General features: G+C 52.2%; 2 protein-coding genes across 6 annotated transcripts; one reads left to right on the top strand and one right to left on the bottom strand.

Moving 5' to 3' along the window:
• Window positions 1-175: 175 nt before the first annotated feature.
• TSPO2 (translocator protein 2) lies at window positions 176-5,091 on the bottom strand. Of its 4 annotated transcripts, XM_017957852.3 has the most exons (5): window positions 5,004-5,091; window positions 4,232-4,349; window positions 1,338-1,530; window positions 816-957; window positions 176-574 (listed from the first exon to the last, which is right to left on the bottom strand). In XM_017957852.3, exons 3-5 carry the CDS (start codon window positions 1,508-1,510, stop codon window positions 377-379), a joined length of 513 nt encoding a protein of 170 aa, XP_017813341.1. In that variant the 5' UTR covers window positions 1,511-1,530; window positions 4,232-4,349; window positions 5,004-5,091; the 3' UTR covers window positions 176-376. The 4 variants fall into 4 exon arrangements, with proteins under 4 accessions (XP_017813341.1, XP_009203339.1, XP_009203338.2 ...); XM_009205075.4 differs by lacking the exon at window positions 5,004-5,091 and having other exon boundaries at window positions 4,232-4,428; XM_009205074.4 differs by lacking the exons at window positions 4,232-4,349; window positions 5,004-5,091 and adding an exon at window positions 2,925-3,022.
• Window positions 5,092-5,137: 46 nt separating this feature from the next.
• UNC5CL (unc-5 family C-terminal like) lies at window positions 5,138-17,530 on the top strand. Of its 2 annotated transcripts, none has more exons than XM_021937226.2 (9): window positions 5,138-5,215; window positions 9,279-9,724; window positions 10,234-10,534; window positions 11,266-11,528; window positions 12,271-12,372; window positions 12,660-12,727; window positions 13,656-13,756; window positions 13,910-14,023; window positions 15,815-17,530. In XM_021937226.2, the coding sequence occupies exons 2-9, from the start codon at window positions 9,340-9,342 to the stop codon at window positions 16,035-16,037; spliced, it is 1,557 nt and encodes a 518-aa protein (XP_021792918.1). In that variant the 5' UTR covers window positions 5,138-5,215; window positions 9,279-9,339; the 3' UTR covers window positions 16,038-17,530. The 2 variants fall into 2 exon arrangements, with proteins under 2 accessions (XP_021792918.1, XP_031522937.1); XM_031667077.1 differs by having other exon boundaries at window positions 5,141-5,220.
• The last annotated feature ends 317 nt before the right edge of the window (window positions 17,531-17,847 follow it).

The raw sequence follows: 17,847 nt of genomic DNA, 5'->3' as shown, positions 1-17,847 counted from the left end.
ATGCCAGGTGGGGAGGCATGTGAGTGGAGGTGAGCTGGTGTGCCCATCCCTCCCCCATGGGCCTTCACACATTCATTCACGCACACACACTCACACACAGGTCCAGAAGCTTCCATCCCACTCTGCTGCCCTAGGCATCATATTATGCATTCAAATACACACTTCACATCATACCTTCAGAGTTACTAATAGGATTTTATTATTTAAGTGTGAAATCGCTTTCCCCCCTCTTTCCCATTTCTTTGATTTCTAAGGAAAAACGGCACCAGGGAACCCAGGAGGGTGGTCCCATTGGGGTGAACCCTAGCTCCACAGCCCTGCTTGCAGACTCTTCCTCCCCACCCTGGCCGTCCCTCCTCTTCCGTGCCCTAAGGCCTCAGTCGCTCTTCTCCGTGGGTTGAGGCTGGTGCACTGGACAAAGGCTGTCCCTCCACAGGTGGTAGGTGAGGGCTGAAGTCACGGTGAGCCAGGCTAGGTAGGGCAGCAGTAGCAGGGCAGCCAGTTTGTTGATCGGATGCCAAATCAGTGCTGTGCTCACCACCAGCCCATACAGCAGCAGCAGGTGCAGCAGGGCCTGGGCACAGGGGCCGGGGGTCAGCTGGCCGCCCAAGAACCAGCACCTCCACCTTTCTGCAGTACCCAGCCCAGCCGCAAGCTAAGTCCCTGGGGCTCTGTGCACACCATGGAAGTGCAGAGAAGTCTGCCCATCCATTACCTGCCTGCACTCAATTGCTCTGCCAAATTATGTGCTTCTGGGGCCAGGTGGTTTCACCCTCTCCCACATTACTTCTGCTACTGATCCCCGTGTGCCTTACCAGACCAGGGTTGTGGACTGTGAAAAAGAGAACCAGGACAGCCCAGCTGATGGTGAGCTGAACAGCATAGAGGCCAAGAGGCAGGGCCAGGGGCCACCCCAAGCCCCCTCCCAGGTCCTTCCACACCAGGTAGGAGGCATAGCTGTGGAGAGATGGTGGCAAAATCATTCAATGGGAGGTTCCACGGTGAATGGAGGAGGCTCTCTGGCATAAGGACTCTTGGATGGGCTGAAATGGGGGCGAATGGGTCTAGGCATCATTTAAGGGCTAGGGAGGGAGTTGGTGGGAGGAGCTGGGCACAGCGAGGTTGGGGAGGGGCTGGGAGACTTAGAGAGGGTGGAAGAAGGGCTAACTGGAACCCCAGGCAGGCATAGAGGGTTTCTTACTTTCTGGAGGACCCACCATAAGAGGCAAGCCAAAGTGCCTGCCTTTGGAGGCCAATATATGGGAGTAATTCAGATACAGGGGACTTGTTCCCACCCCACTGGGTACCAGGGCCATGTGTGAGAAACAAGTACTTACCCCACGACAGAGTAGATGGCTGTCTGTACAAGCAATACGACTTTGTGGAGTGGGCACCAGGACAGCATCCTCGGGCCCTCACACCAACCAGCCATGTGATCACGAGTGAACAGCCAGACCAGGATGGGCCCCAGGTGGGGCAGGAGCACAAAGATGGCCCCTTGAAGCTGCATTGACCTTGAAGAGGCAAAATCTGGGGAGGAAGAGAACACGCTAGTGATGAGCCTTCCCCTGCGGCTCCTCGTCTGTCTCTGCCTCCTAACCTGACTCATTTCCTGGCCTGAGCCCCTCAGAGGAGGTCTAGTCATGGAGGTCCTTCCTCTCTCCCTGGTCCAGCTCCAGTCCTGTACCTCTGAGCTCTCTCCAACCCCAGGCCCCACGTTGCCCATCTCCTGGCTTCCATGGACTTCTTTTCTCCACAGCATTCCTCTGGCACTTGGAGGACACTGCCCAGCACTGGTAACTGCTTCTGAGTGAAAGACCTTCCTCCAAGTGCTTCTGACTCCTGGAGATAAGGTCCCGGGCGACCAGCTTTTCTGCCTCCCACAGTGGGCAGCACTTAGCCAGGTGTGTAGCTGGCCCTCATTGAGAACTGTTCTACCTAAGCTGATCTACCAACCTGGAAAGATCACAATCTGAAGGCAGGAGCCAGAGATTCCTGGGGGCTCTTTTCTAGTCACAAATACGGCAGCCCATCTGTCCCAGGCTTATCTCACCATATTAGACTGGCACACTCATGGGGCACACCCAGGCTTATCTCCTGCCCAAATTCAAACTTGGCCTGTTGACACTGTGGATTCCTTTTTCTGAACCTTTAGCTCTCTTCTACCCCTGGATCCAGGGGGGATGAGCTTCCTGCTCCATCTTTCCATTCCCAGAGTGTCAGGATGTAAGCACAAGTGTTCAGGTTTCTTGTGGCCTGACTTTTCAAGGAAACAACTGCCTGGTCTTTGATTAAAATGCTGCCATGCTGATTGGCATGTTGCTTTGCATGTCATTTGCATGTGGGACAATGTACAGACCTTCCTACAACCAAGGCCCCTTTTGACACAGAGTTTCATTCTTGTTGCCCAGGCTGGAGTGCAATGGTGCAATCTCGGTTCACTGCAACCTCCACCTCCCAAGTTCAAGTGATTCTCCTGTCTCAGCCTCCCTGGAATTACAGGCGTGCATCACCATGCCTGGCTAATTTTGTATTTTTAGTAGAGGCGGGGTTTTGCCGTGTTGGTCAGGCTGGTCTTGAACTCCTGACCTCAGGTGATTTACCCACTTTGGCCTCCCACAGTGCTGGGATTACAGGCGTGAGCCACTGTGCCCAGCCCTAATCCATCCTTTTCTGTCAAGGGTCGAGGACACTGGTCCTGGAGGATCTGGGACACAGCTGAGCAGCGTGCCCACCTGTGCATATTTCTACTTGTCTTTCTCTGCTCCTCACTGTCCATTTGCTCATCTTCTGCCTTCCTGTTTTTCTACATTTCTGTCCAGTGGTGGAGGCCCCCTCCCTGACCCTCCTTGCCCCCATCCTCTTTTCTCCTGACACCTGCCTCTCCCAGTACCTCCTCGTTCCCAGGCCTGTGCTCCCCTTACCTCTGGCAGCACACCTTCCTGGTGGGGGGCCTGACGACATATGATGTATGGAAGGCAGAGGAGGGTGGGGCTGGGAAGAAGGTGGGGCTGGGAGGAGGGTGGAGTGGTGCTCCCAGCTGGTCTGCTTTTCTCAGATGAGAAGGGTGGTGACACTGGCTGGGAAGTCCAAGTTGCTGTTTCATGGCCCCAAAGAGTTCCTCTCAGGAGGAGCCCCCTGGCCTACTAGACTCTCCTTGGTGCCTGGCCTCTGGAGGCTACCCCTTGATGGAATGTTTGAGGGTTTGTGCTGAGGGTTTGACACTGAGAGACCTGGCCCTACTGTGACAGCCCAGCCCCCAGTTATAATGCTATTGATGCCTGTGGTCTCTGCATCCCATGAAACAGCTCTGTGGCCATGGGAGTGAGTGGTATGAGCCTTCAGATTTCTCCAGGAGCCTCCTTATAATTGGGATTGTCCCCAAGAGCGGCAAGCACCAGCTTTGGAAGTGAGTTCATAATCCATGAACACAGCCCCCCGTTATAGCCTCCTGGTTGGCATGACCTTCCTGGCTTAGAACCCTAGCTCGACAGATCTTTCACAAACCCCTAGGACTTTATGACTCAGAGGAGAAGGCAGCTGACAAGTGGAGGTGGGTGGGGAGTCAGGGAGGAGTGACCTGGTGCCCTGGCAGAAAGTCCTGCCTCCCAGCCTCCCTAAAGAGGGGTAGGGAAGAGTGTCCCTATCTGTTGGCAAAGTCCAGCCTCCTGTGTGACTCAAACAGAGCTTTGTTAAAGACGAACATCCCTACCCTACTCCCTTCGTTCCCTCTCAAAGTTCTGAGCAACCCTTCCTGGCTTGTCTTTAAGCATGAGGTCTGCTTCCCAGGTTGCCTGCTCTCTACCCATTCCTTTGATACATGTCTGCACTTTGGGGTACTGGGCTCCTGTGGGAGGTTTATTCCACCCTCTCACCTCCACCAGGGAAGGAAGCAGAGGGGAGGGGATTGCAGTCAGAGACAAGAGGCTAGAGAATTATTAACTGAGACAAAAGCAGAGGAAGTTACTTATTTTCTACGGGAGATGATAACTAGTGGCCTAGGGGCGTTCACCACGCCTCCTCAACTGCAGGAGGCCAGACCCTGGTGATAACATTTACCATCTATTGACCACCCATTCAGTGGTGGGCATTTTACATTTATTAGCTCAATAACGACAATTATTATCTCACACGAGGTAGATATTCTTATCTGCATTTGACAGACAAGGGAATTGAGGCTCAGAGAAATTAAGTAGCTTACCCAATATTACATAGCCGACCTGTCGCTCACCTGGGCTCAGTGTCGGTCACTTGGATCCAAAATGCATCCTCTTCCCTCTCAACTTCTTCACTCATTCATTCAAGACATCTTTATTGAACACCTTCTATCTATCAGGCTGTACCAGGAGCTGAGGAGACAGCAGAAAACATGGGAAAAGTTCCTCTCCACAAGGAGTTTTCATTCTGTGGTGCCATCGCTCCTAGTCAGAGTTTCTCAGAACTCAGAATGGCAAATGGCCCCAAAGTTCAGCCATCTCCCAAGCGGTAGTGTTTCTGCCAACTTTGGGTGGGGGAAGTAGAAAGCACCTGGTGTAAAGAACAGATATGGATACATCTCAGGTACACCAGCAACTGGTGAGTCATTTACCCTCTCAGTGCCTCCATTGTCTTCTCTGTGCAGGGAGCGGGTGGAACTAGATGCTCTCTAAGCTCCCTGGACCGGTTGCATTGGCATCAGCTGGGAGCTTCTTTGAGCTGCAGAATCTCAGGCCCCACACTAGACCGACAGATTCAGAGCCTTCATTTTAACAAGATCTCCCAGGTGACTGCGGGGCACATTATAGTTTCAGAAACTCAGATGAAAGTTCCCTCCTCCTCCTATCTGCCATTTTAATTTAATAATAGCCTCTGGCTGGGGGCAGCCACTCACCAGCAGAGGGCACTGTAGGGAGGGGTTTCAAGGTGCAGCACCTACACCCAGGTTGTCTCCCTCCCTCCCTCCTTCCTTGCAGACCTAGACTGGCAAGGTCACTGACTTCTGGGATCCTCAGCTACTCCCTTACCTGGGCTGGACTTTGCCAATAGAGAGGGACATTCTCCTTCACCCCTCTTTAGGGCAGCTGGGAGGCAGGACTCTGCCAGGAAATGCCAGGCCACTCCTGCCTGGATTCCCCGCCCACCTCCACTTGTCTGCTGGCCTGTCGACTGGGTCTGGCTGATCCGTTTCTCAGAGAAGGAATTGGACCAGCCAGCAGCCTCTAAGAGCACCTAGACGGTAAGGTGAGCACCCCCTTGGGGCAGCTGGAGAGGGGATGGGCATTGCGATGGGGTTACCTGGAGCTCCAGGGAGGAGCCAGGCCAGCTCAGCCTGCCTGCTGGAGTGTAGGGACCCTCTGCTGGAGGAGGGGAGGAAAATGGGACTTGGCCAATGGGTATGAGGACCACTGGGATGATCTGTGTCCTACGGAAATGTCTACTATACTAACAAATGCTGTTCATGACTTGTGTTTGGACCATCTATCCCAGTACTTGTTATGTTCTGCAGTAACTGGACATCTATCAGGCATTGGGGAGGCACAGAGAGAACCAGTGAAGTGGAGGAAGGGTTGAGAGTTTTCTTAAAGGGTATGAGCAGAACTTTGCAGCAGGAGTTTGGATCTTTGTGCTGGAGGATGCAACTGCCTAGGGACAGATGATGGCAGCATTCTAAAGAACTCTTGTTTTGGGGACCCGCTATCCAGGGTGATCTGGGGTCTGGGGCAAGACAAACTGGAGGAGTGGGTAATGAGGAGTCCAGCATGGGGTTGGGAAGCTCCAAGTCACACTTGAATGGCTGCAGTGCTATAGATGCCATTCAACCAGACTCGGGACCTTTCCCCATTCTGGGGCCACAGGGAGGATGGAGTGAGGGCCAGGGCAGCCTGGAAGAGCTGTCAGCCTGGGGGACCTGGGGCTGGCCCAGGAGGAGTTATCCTGCTTCAGGCCAGGTAAAGGAGGGAGCTCCCATGAGAGGCCCAGTGGGGCTTTGGGAGTGGTGCGTGCCAACTTCTCCAGGGTCAGAGGTTGAGCCAGGGGACTCTGCTGCACCACCCAGTGAGGTGCACCTCACTGGGGATCTGGACTCTGGTCTTTGGTGGCCCCAGGCAGGTTACTGCTGTGTAACCGAGGTGGGGCCCCTCCTTTCATTCCTTTAGCTATTCCATCCCCTGCCACTGGTGCCTTGGTGGGTGGGGATGTGGGTGAGGGGGTAGGTATTACCACAGAACTGAGGATGTACCTTTAGGTCCTTCTATTTGTTTTTACTTCACTTTTGCTTCTTTCTCTTCCAACTTTATTTCTTCTAGAGAAGGAAAGGAAGATACTTGGGGAAAAAGAAGGGGTGGAGAGAGAAAGGGGGTGTCTCTGGAAGGGTGTTCATCTTCGCTCCTCTTTCCTGCCTGTCTTCAGTTGTTTAGTAATTCCCTATCCATCCTCACTGTGGGGAGAAAGCTCGGATTCCTTATCTGTGAAATGGGGATAAAAATAACACCTCGCTCCTAAGGCTCCTGTGAGGATGAGATGAGACAAGCCGTGGAGAGAGCTTTAACACAGTGGCATTGAGTAAAGCTCTGCCAATGTTAGCTATTGTTATTACAGTTGGAGTTATAATTATTACTAATGTGAAAGAACCAAAAGGAATGATGGGACATCAAGGGTAGCTTGCTGCTCCAACCCCCTTCTCATCAGCTTTGGGGCACTGCCAATTTACCTGGTTCACCTGTGTGCCCTCTAAGAGGCCTGGTTGAAAAAGGCTAGTGCATTGTCTGTCGGGTTGGCTCTTTAGGCAAAGAGAACAATGCCAATCCCCCGCTTCTTATTCATGCTTTCAGTGAGGACATGGAGGAAACAGGTACTGCCCCAGTCTTCAATCCTGAGGATACGGTGGAGGTTCTGCCCCAGTCTAAGAGGCACTAGGAAGGGGCTTTAGTTTTCATGGTCCTGGGGATGGAAGGAAGAAGGTGGGCCAAGCCTCAGTTCCAGGTGGGTAGTGTGAGTGAAGGGCATAGGGAGGACTGGACACTGGAAGCTCTTCCATTGCAGTCTCTAGTGAGTTATCCAGAGGGGCCTCCCAGGGCTCTGAAGGAGGACGTTGTGCCTCACAGAACTCAGCTACCAAGCCAATGAATTCCATTTCTGCAGAAGCTGCTTGAGAGCGGAATAAGACGTCATCTTTGGCAGGATTGAACTTCCCACAGTGTCCGATACACAGCCAGTGCTTAGAAAATGTTCATTTGAGTGGGAAAATCACACATGACAGCACATAATCAAGAATGACTCAGCATGGTGGGATGGCTGTGGAGAGAGATTTTGTGAGCTGGAGGCTGTCAAAGGCTGGTGTGCCAGCGGGAGGCGCTATTGAATGGGAGGGTCCACATAGGGAGAAGAAACAAGTGGGGAGAGCAAGTGAGTGGAGAAACAGAAAACAGCATGAGCAAAAGCCAGAGGCTAGAATTAAGCAGGTGTGGGAAGCCTGGGCAGGCTGCAGGGCAGGGGTGTTGGAAATTGTAGGGACTGGAAGAGGGGAAGTAGGAGGAGGCGGAGGTGGGTTCTGGAGGGCCTCAGGAAGAGCTTCTGGGAAGTCTCAGCCTGTGGCCTGGCTGGGTAGCCAGGTGAGCAGGAGGTGAGTGTTTGCTTTTGCCCTGCCTCATTCCAGCTTCACTGTAGGCTCGCATCTTTGTTTTTCATCTTCTTCTTTTTTTTTTTTTGCTTCCAGTTTTAGCTTTTGTTACTCCTCTATGTCACCTGTCCCTGTGAGCTACCTTCAGGCCTTTCTGGCGGAAGGAGGGGCATAAAGAAACACATACATTTGGACAGTGCTTTCTCATCTACAAATACTTTTCACATGACCTTATGCCATCCTCACCATTACCCAAAGAGGCACTTTTCCCCCACTTTTAATAGCTTCAGAAAAGAATTACAAAGGTAATACAAACTACATGCTTGATGTGAAAAATTCAAAGTACAGAGAAAAGGATTTTTAAAAATACAAAGTTTTTGTTCACACCTTCCACCTTCTCAATTTGTCATGACTCATGGGAATAGTTTGGGGGTGTGTCCTTCCAGACCTGCACAGTCTAAGACCAGACTCATTAGTACACGTGGCTACTGGGCACTTGAAATACAGCCAGTCCCAAGTCAGCTGTTCTATTCATATAAGTTACACATGGATTTCAAAGACTGGGTATGAAAGAAGAAAGTAAAAATATCTCATAATTTTATATTGATTGCCTGTTGAAATAACATTTTGAATATATTGGGTTAAATAAAATGTATTAATTTCTCCTGTTTCTTCTTTTTAATGTGGCCATCAGGAAATTTAAAATTACATGTGTAGTTCACATTATATTTTTATTGTACACCACTGCTCCAGACCTTTCTCTATACCTTTACATTTACATATATAACCCATAAATACGTATTTATATGCAGTTTTGTTTTTCACATTAATGAGCTCAGAACATTTTATCTCTCTGTGACTTGCTTTTTCCACTTATAGATTTTTTTGTATCAGCATTTGTAGATCAAGGTAGATATTTGGACAGATGAGGAAACTGAGGTACATTAAGCAATATTGAGGCAGGAGGAGGAAATTGATTCCAGGCCAGATGGAAAACTGGCTGAAACAGGGAAGAGGCACCAAAAGCACCTCTCCATAAGACATGCCCACCAGTGCCATGACAGTTTACCACTGCCATGGCAATGCCTGGAAGTTACTGCCCCTTTCCATGGCAGTGACCCAAAGCTACCATCCCTTTTTCTAGAAATTTCTGAATAACCCGCCCCTTATTGCATGTAGTTAAAAGTGGACATAAATATGATGGCAGAAATGTCCCCAAGCTGCTACCCTGGGCACACTACCTAGGGTTAGCCCTGCTCTGCAGGGAGCATACCTCTGCTGCTGCTATACGCTGCCACTTCAGGGAAAGTTGCTGTCTAACACCACTGACTCACCCTTGAATTCTTTCCTAGGTGAAGCCACAAACCCTCCCAGGCCAAGCCCCAGTTTTGGGGCTGTCCTGCCTTACATCAATGTGATAAAACTTACCCAGCCATAGTGACCAAGGTGGCATTTGAACTCATGTTCTCTAACTGTAAACCCAAGCTCACTCTGCTTCAGAGCAGTTCACAGAGAGCCAGGGTAGGTTCTCGAGTAAGAGAGACAGGTTAAAAGAATTGGTGTGACTAAAGTGTGCAGGGTGCGCTGGGATGAAGACAACTTGCAACTATGTGGAAGTCAAGCCTTGACCTCCACAACTTAAAAGGGCTTACCCTGACACTGACCCCTTCTTCCCTACCAGGCCTTTGGCTTTGGCTGGCACAGGGGTGAAGGAGAGCCAGCAGCATTGAGTGACCGGGCGAATGTGCTTCCAGGAGAATTCATTCCAACCCTCCCAGTTCCTACTGCTGGTGGGGGTCCCGGTGGCAAGTGTCCTCCTTCTGGCCCAGTGCCTCCGATGGCACTGCCCTAGAAGGCTACTGGGGGCCTGCTGGATGCTGAATGGTCAAGAGGAACCAGTGTCCCAGCCTACCCCTCCACCAGAAAATGAGGTCTCAAGGCAGCACCTGCCAGCCACACTGCCAGAGATGGCTGCCTTCTATCAGGAGCTGCACACACCCACTCAAGGCCAGACCATGGTCCGCCAGTTGATGCACAAGCTGTTGGTGTTTTCAGCTCGAGAGGTGGATCACCGCGGCGGTTGCCTGATGCTCCAGGATGCAGGCATCTCCTTGCTCATCCCACCAGGTAACAGCTCCCGGCTCTCTTCTCCACATACAGTTGCTCAGACTGTACATCAGGTCACCACATCTGAGGGAGCAATGTTCATAGACACTTTTTACTTCTGATAATTGTTGTATTGTGAGTATAGTTTTATTGACTTCAGGGATGGACATATTACATATCTTTTAGGACAACTTCCTGGCAGGTGGAAGTAAAGTGCCTTGTTCTAATGAATCAGCATGCTGTGACAATTCTCCAGTAAAGGGAGGCAAGAGCACCATTTGCAAATTCATACTAGGCACACTATGGGCTAGCAAAAGCCTGGGTGGAAAGGGGAGTGTCTTGCTTAGGGTTACACTACAAGTCAGCTCCACAGTCATCTTACTCTTGTTCACACCACCGCCCTGTGTGCCTTGCTGGGGACGTCTCTCCTGGGCTTCTGCCCCACCTCCTTTCTCTCTGGCCTGGCCTCTTTCAGGGGCAGGGGTGTGCCTGCCTACCAGGCCCATCTCATCTCTCCCTGTCCTCCCCAGGTGCTGTGACTGTGGGCCGCCAGGAGCGGGTGTCTTTGATCCTGGTGTGGGACCTTTCGGACGCCCCATCACTGTCCCGAGCCCAGGGGCTGGTAAGCCCTGTGGTGGCATGTGGCCCCCATGGGGCCTCGTTCCTGAAGCCTTGCACTCTCACGTTTAAACACTGTGCCCAGCAGCCCAGCCATGCTCGTACCTACAGCAGCAACACTGCCCTGCTCGATGCCAAGGTATGGAGGCCCCTGGGGCAGCCGGGGGCCCACGCCTCCCGGGATGAGTGTCGCATCCACCTCTCCCACTTCAGGTAGGCACATGCCATTGGCCTGTCTTCCCACACCCATCTCTCTGGGGACTGTCTTTCCTGCCCACTTTCTCTGTCTGCCTTATCTTCAGCTCTCTGTATAGAAGATGGTCTGCAAATCCTTTATACCCTGGTGACCCTTTCTGGCCCCTCTGTCCTAATGTCTGTAGCAGTTTTTCTCACACTAATCATGTCCAGGACTGCAAATCCCACCGCTGTATCTGTCTGTCTGGAAGTGTCTGACTCAGCCCCATCTCTCCACCTAGAAGGGACCTGTCCTTCTCCACCTCTCTCTATCTCTCAAATTATCTCTCTCTACTGTGTGCCTCTTTCAGGACTGTCCCCAAACTTAGTGCCAGTTCTCTAAGACTCCATTCCATCTTTGTCCTTCATCTCTTTGTCTTTCTAGAGTCTTAGGTCCTCTGCCTCCCAGCCTCCTTGCTAGCCATTGACAGGAGTAGAGCCATGTGCAGGTGCCCTCCCAAGCATGGTCACCCTGAGCCCACTTCCCCTCTTTCCCCTGCCAGTTCTCCTCCCCATTCAGTCACCAGTCACCATGATGTACTCACTTTTCATCCCCCCCACCAGTTCCTCCCTAAGTGCTCCCCTCGAGTGCTCTCCGAACCTCCCTGAAGGCCCCACAGAGGCCCCTCAGGTGGCAGGAGGCTGGTGGCAGTGTGCTGGTGTCTTAGCCTTCCCTGCACATGAGTGCCTGCCAATGGCTCCCTCTGCAGCCTCTACACCTGTGTGATGGAGGCACCTGTGGGGCGCGAAGCTCGCAAATGGCTGCAGCTGGCCGTATTCTGCTCACCGCTGGCGCCAGGACAGTCCCACCTGCAGCTGCGTATCTACTTCCTCAACAACACGCCCTGTGCCCTGCAGTGGGCACTGACCAACGAGCAGCCCCATGGTGGGCGCCTGCGTGGGCCCTGCCAGCTCTTCGACTTCAGTGGGGCCAGGGGTGACCAGTGCCTGAAGCTCAAGTACATCTCAGAGGGTGAGGGAGGCAGTGGCCTGTGGGAAAGGATGATCAGGAGCCCCACAGGAATGAAGGGTTCTGGGGCTCCCTTGGACATCTGGAGATCTGGGGACCCCAAGTCTCTTTATTTTTTTTCCCTGAGTCGGAGTTTTGCTCTGTTGCCCAGGCTGGAGTGCAGTGACATGATCTCGGCTCACAGCAACCTCTGCCTCCTGGGTTCAAGTTATTCTCCTGCCCCAGTCTCCTGAGTAGCTGCAATTACAGGCGCACACCACCACAGCTGGCTAACTTTTTTGTATTTTTAGTAGAGACGGGGTTTCATCATGTTGACCAGGCTGTCTCGAACTCCTGACCTCAAGTAATCTGCCCGTCTCGGCCTCCCAAAGTGTTGGGATTACAGGTGTGAGCCACCGCACCAGGCCCCAAGTCTCTTTGTGACCTCTGGGCCAGCAGTAGCCTCATGGAGCCCCCAGGACTTTGACCACTCTGCTGTCTACTGAGCCCTTGCCACTCACTCCTAGGACAGGGTGATGCCAGGTGGGAGGCGGGAGGAGAGGGGTTATACCCCACAGAAGCAGGAAGGGATGGAAGGCTTTTACAGTGCAAGGGCCCTCTTGGGGTCCCTGCCCAGGCTCTGGGGATTCCCATCCCCTTGAGACCCTCCTGCCTTTGTTCTGTCCTCATGCCTCCCCACAGCCCCCTTCAATACTTGTGGAAGGCCCCACTCTCTGAGGCCCTCTCCTCTCTGCCTACTCGCCAGGTTGGGAGAATGTGGATGATAGCAGTTGCCAGCTGGTTCCCCATCTCCACATCTGGCATGGAAAGTGCCCATTCCGCTCCTTCTGCTTCCGGAGAAAAGCAGGTAGTTCGGGAACCCTGTGTGTACCTCCTCCCCTCTCTTTTCCCCTCCCGTCTCCTCTTCTCCCCTCCCAGTAACCCTGGAGCTCTGCAGACCCTGATGCAGCCATGCACACAGACCTTCCCTGAAAGGCCAGGAGCCACACAGATCTTTGCAGAGAGAAAAATGCAGTGTTGGACCCCAGCTTCTTCAGATTTTCCAAGTCTTACTATAGAGTCCCTTACCTTCTCCTCCTCTTACCCCAGGCCATTTCCTCACTCACTGGCCATGCTCTCACCTTCTCTTTATAGCCAATGAGAATGAGGACTGTTCAGCACTAACCAATGAGATCATTGTCACCATGCACACCTTCCAGGATGTGAGTTGGAGCTGAGGGGCAGAGGAAGGGCAGGGCCTGGGGGGACTCCTAGGCAAAGTGGGCACAGGGTATGGTGCCCAGTAATTATGGTCTTAATCACATAGGTAAATATGGCATTTTCCATAGAGACCCTATACCAGCTCTTTGAGGGGCTCAGATCATCTGGGCTCCAAGTTACCCTCATCCCTGACTCTCCTTGTCTGCCGGTGGATGAATCCAGCGGGAGGCTAAAAGAACCAAACCCTAGTTTAACCTCTTCTGCCAACTCAGAGAACTGGGGCATCAAGTTGATATGGTTTCTTTCTAGGTTGATTTTCTACATTTGAGAGACGATGTTTTGTATCTTCAGTGTGGGATTTGAGAGACGATGTTTTGTATTTTCAGTGTGGGAAGTGGCCAGGAAGAGGGTCTTGAGTAGGCGGGATGGGAGTTAGGTATCTCTCCTCTCCTGCTGCACCAAGGGAAGATGCGAAGAAATCAGAGTTGAGAGTCTTTGGGGAACCATAGTGGCACCTTATTGGAGGGCAGGCAGATACCCCGTTGTCACTTGGAGAAGAGGCAGGGAAGGTTGGAATGGAGGAAGGGAAACATATGGCTGAGATCAGTGTCTCTATGGTTGGATGACCTCCCACTGCACCATGGCCCCTCCCAGGATTTCCCCTGGTGGCTCAGGATGCATCCTGTTTGGTCTTCATGTCCCAGTTCCCAAAGAGCTCAGTGGGCAAACATAAGGCTGAAGGTGGGGTTCTGAAGTCAGGGAGACAGTGGGTAGAGGGTGCTGGGTGGAGTGGGGTTGTATCTCCCGGTAAGGTGGCTCTAAGTGACAGACTGAAGGAGAGACATGAGGAATGGAGGCAGGACTCCAGCTTCTTACTCAAGGGGATGCCTTGTGACCCCTAAGTATGTTCCCTGCCCTGTGTTGACTCAGGGCTTGGAGACCAAGTATATGGAAATCCTCAGATTCCAGGCATCAGAGGAGGAATCCTGGGCAGCGCCGCCCCCTGTCTCCCAGCCGCCCCCATGCAATAGGTGAGATGGGGGTTGCTTGGGCTGTTGCCTGGGGGATGTTGGGTTCCTACCCTGGCACCCACAGGGTGACTACAGCATTTACGGTGTATATGGGAGAACCAGAGTGGGTCTGTTTGTCCCTTTCTTCCAAGAACACCTTTTTCCCTGCCTCAGACTGCCCCCAGAGCTCTTTGAGCAGCTGCAGATGTTGTTGGAGCCAAACAGCATCACAGGCAATGACTGGCGCAGACTAGCCTCTCACCTGGGGCTTTGCGGCATGAAGATCCGGTAGGAAGAGGGGTGATGTCTGTGGATGGTAGAGGAGGGTGGGCTGGGGCGAGGGTCCTCAGAACACTCTGGAGACTGGATCACAGGCAAGGGAGTGACTTAAAAGTCAGAGAATGGCTACTCTCCATCCTATTTCCCATAAAAGGGCAGCTCTATTAATCACTGTATCATCAGTACCTAGAATGATGCCTGGTGCATAGTAGGTGCTCAATTAACATTTAACAGTGAATCCATTAACATGGAAGTTATTTGGTACATGTTGAGTGCTTGCCATGCTATGCCCTGAGGAGGAGAAAGACAGATTATAGGATAATGTGTGTAAAGTATGTAGCGGGGTGCCTGACACTTGTTAATTCAATAAATGTTAGCAATAATGGTGACAGTGCAGTCATGATCCCTGTCAAGGAACTCAGAAAGCAGTAGAATACCGAGCTAAGCTCCAGAAACTACACTATGAGTGCAGCGGTCAGGGAAGACTTTATCCAGGTGATGGGGCTACAGCTGGACCCTGAAAACAGGGTGGATTTTTATTTATTATTATTATTATTATTTGAGATGGAGTCTTGCTCTGTTGCCCAGGCTGGAGTGCAATGGCACAATCTTGGCTCACTGCAACCTCCGCCTCCCGGGTTCAAGTAATTCTCCTGCCTCAGCCTCCCAAGTAGCTGGGATTACAGGCATGCGCCACCACATCCAGCTAATTTTTGTATTTTTAGTAGAAACGGGGTTTCATCAGGTTGGCCAGGCTGGTCTCCAACTACAGGGTGGATTTTTAAATCATTCATTTAAGCATTTATCAAGTACTATTATGCCCTGGAAACTGTACTAAGCACTGTGATACAAGAGGAATGAGGCATGGTCCCAGCGCCTAGGAGCGCACACACTAGTAAGGGGTTCAGAGAGCTTGAAAAATAAAGGCAAGTGTTCCTTGTGCCTTCCTGTAAGAATCCAGTATTGTATAACACATCGAAGAGAGACAGAAAACAGCCGAAGCAAAAATAATAATGAACTGTGGGCGTTATGATCAGAAGTCTGAACTGGGGGGTGCAGAATGGTCTCTTCCACCTGGGAGGGGTGAACTAGAAAAGGCTTCAGGGAGGAAGTGATGGAGGAGATCAGCTATTCTGTTTTGGGGAGCAGCAGAGGTGGCTGTGGGTGTAGTGTTTGCAAGACGAGAAAGGGAGAGGCCTGAGCTAAGGAGGTTCAGGATGGGAGAAAGGAGAGAAAGCATAAAGACAGGGCAAGGCCAGGTGCTGGATGAGCCGGAAAGGCTCATGGAGCATGGACTGGTTAGGAAGTGAGAGACTCTGGAAGGTTTTTGTGGACGGGAGGATCGTGATAAAAAGCCATGGTTTATGGCAACTGTTTCCTTAGTAGTGAGCAGGATGTTGTGGCCTAGGAGAGAGGCAGGAAGGAGGGAGTTAGGAGGCTAGGGGGAGGCTAGGGCTGTATTTGGAGTAGGGGAGGTAGAGAAGGCAATTACAGAACATCAGAGCTGGAGCAAACTTAGAGGTCCTCTTATCTAAGCCCTCAGTTTAATGAGAGGCAACTGAAGCCTAGAGAAGAGTAGGGCTCAGAGAGTTAGCCTCCAGGCGAGGACAATCTCAAGTTTCAAGGGCCTGGGGCTTCCCACCCCCTGTCCCCTGAAAGGCAAGCAAGAGCAGGACGAGGACAAAAGCTACAGAGTGGGGGAGGGATGGACCTCGTGCTGCGCAGCCGAGGGAGCCTGCAGCAGGGAAGGAGCCCCTCCCTGCTCCTTCCCCCTTCTCCTCCTCCCCTGCCTCGGGCCAGGTTCCTGTCCTGCCAGCGCAGCCCCGCAGCGGCCATCCTGGAGTTGTTTGAGGAGCAGAACGGCAGCCTGCAGGAGCTGCACTACCTCATGACCGTCATGGAGCGGCTAGACTGCGCCTCCGCCATCCAGAACTACCTGAGCGGGACCCACGGCGGCAGCCCAGGCTCCGAGCGCGGGGGCGCCCGGTATAACCAGGGCCTGGAGCTGGACGAGAAGCTCTGAGCGCCCAGCGGGCAGGGCTGAAGGAGGTGTGGCGGCGAGAGGGGTTGTTCCCCCATGCCTATGAGGAACACAGCAGCTGTTCCTGGCTGTGCCCACCACCCTTCCCAGAACCCTCGGACGGTGCCCGGGGCTGCCCGCGAAGCCGGAGCGTCCTCGTCAGCCTCCCAGCAGCAGGCGCGCCCTTCGGGCCGCGATCTGTCCCGCGTGCGGGTCCCCTCCTGGCCGGCAGAGGGCGCAGGAGCCCAGGAGATGGCCTCAGCGTGTGGCCCGGCTGCCGAAAATGACCAGGGGATGGCCACGGTCCCCGCGTGCACTTTAGGGCCAGTCAGGCCCCGAGTATTCACTGAGCGCTCAGGCAGACCGGACATTGGGCTGGTGTCATGAAGAATACTGGAAATATAGGAGGCAGGGACTGGAGCCCTGACAAGCACACAGTTCTTTTGCAGGAGTCAAGATGTTCTCATAGCAGCCAGGGGCAAACTCGAAAACAGCCCTGACCTGTGGTTGGGGGATGTGTGTGTGGCTTTAGGAGTTCAGAGGGGAAGAGCTGAGTGCGGGCTGGAGCAGCGAGAATGCTTCACGGAGGATATTGGGGAGAGAGGATTTGACTTGCTGAGTGGTTTGTAGATCTTTAGGTGCGTGTGGGGGAAGAGGGTGGCTGGACTTAGGTAGGAGCCGAGAGTGGGCATGGGAGCCCAGCCCCATGGGTGTGAGGCCTGGGTAGGACTTGGCTTCCCGGCTAGGCACGCCTGGCTGTCTGCCTCTGCCTCTGCCTCTGCCTCTACTAACTTCCTTTGTCTCTGTATCCTCCTGCTCAGGTCTTGTCTTCCCCTCTCTCTGCCATTTTCTCTATCAGAAAACATTAAAGCTGAGTAGAAACTTCAAGATGATCATTCTGGCCCAATCCTTTTATCTCTCTATCTCCAACGGTGTGCGTTTTGAGTCTCTCTGACTTGGTTTTTCTGTCCCTATCTCCCGCAGTTGTTCAGTCTCTGCACCTGTGTTTCTGTTTCTCTCTCTCTCTTAGATCTTTTTGTTTCTGCCTAGTCTCTGTGCCCTGTCTTTGTTTCTTTCTCTGTCTGAAACCCTCCCTCTTTTCCCTTCAGGCATATGTCTCTAAACCAATGTTGTGTGTCAAAGACTGTTGAAAGAGACAGGGCCACTCTAGGAATGGATGGGTGGGGATATTTTCCTTCCCCATGGATTAAGATCCAGTTTAGGGTCAGGAAATAAAGGATAGGGATGAAAGAGCACCCTATTCAGTCAGCAGATACTTATTCAGCACCTACTATGTGTTAGATACTGTATACAAAAGACATGAATGGGCTGGGTCCTGAACAGAGAATAAAGGGTTTGACTCCATTCTGGAAATGCTTTTGTTTGCAAACAGGTGTTGTTAATTTGTTCAAAGGCAGGCAAACAATCTCTCTGGCAACACAATTTTCTTCTGTATTTAGTTAAAAAATATTAAAGCTTTTTTTCTATGATGAATGATAAAATATGAAAATCGCCTTTCTTTGTTACTAACTGTAGTTTGCTCAGATTGGCAAATTTGGATGTGAGTATCGATGATTTTATTTGGTAAAATTGTACCTATGGGGATGGGTTGGAGGGAAGCATTTTGTAGACTGTGCTTCCAGTATGAAAATTATCTGGGTCCCGCATGGTAAGTCAGGGAGGTTCCCTTCTTTTCTGTTAGATGCAAGCCTTCAGAAGCAGGCCCTTCCATCCCTTCCCTGTTCCCCTAGTGCCACCCGTCCTCTCCTACCCTTCTCATCTGTCCTCCTTACCCCACCAGGGACTGCCAGTC

The sequence above is a fragment of the Papio anubis genome, chromosome 6, assembly GCF_008728515.1.
Source record: "Papio anubis isolate 15944 chromosome 6, Panubis1.0, whole genome shotgun sequence".
Classification (NCBI taxonomy): domain Eukaryota; kingdom Metazoa; phylum Chordata; class Mammalia; order Primates; family Cercopithecidae; genus Papio; species Papio anubis.
The sequence above is the reverse complement of the archived record's forward strand: the minus strand, read 5'-3'. Positions and strand labels throughout refer to the sequence as shown.

Bases quoted from the DNA above. Each gene is read 5' to 3' on its own strand.
- TSPO2 (XM_009205074.4), bottom strand. From the start codon at position 2,964: ATGTCGTCAGGCCCCCCACCAGGAAGGTGTGCTGCCAGAG. The intron at 1,531-2,924 runs GTAAGGGGAGCA...CTTCCTCCCCAG, and splicing joins AGGAAGGTGTGCTGCCAGAG to ATTTTGCCTCTTCAAGGTCA. The intron at 958-1,337 runs GTAAGTACTTGT...ATCTCTCCACAG, and splicing joins GCCATCTACTCTGTCGTGGG to CTATGCCTCCTACCTGGTGT.
- UNC5CL (XM_021937226.2), top strand. From the start codon at position 9,340: ATGTGCTTCCAGGAGAATTCATTCCAACCCTCCCAGTTCCTACTGCTG. The intron at 10,535-11,265 runs GTAGGCACATGC...CTCCCTCTGCAG, and splicing joins ATCCACCTCTCCCACTTCAG to CCTCTACACCTGTGTGATGG. The intron at 11,529-12,270 runs GTGAGGGAGGCA...CCTACTCGCCAG, and splicing joins GCTCAAGTACATCTCAGAGG to GTTGGGAGAATGTGGATGAT.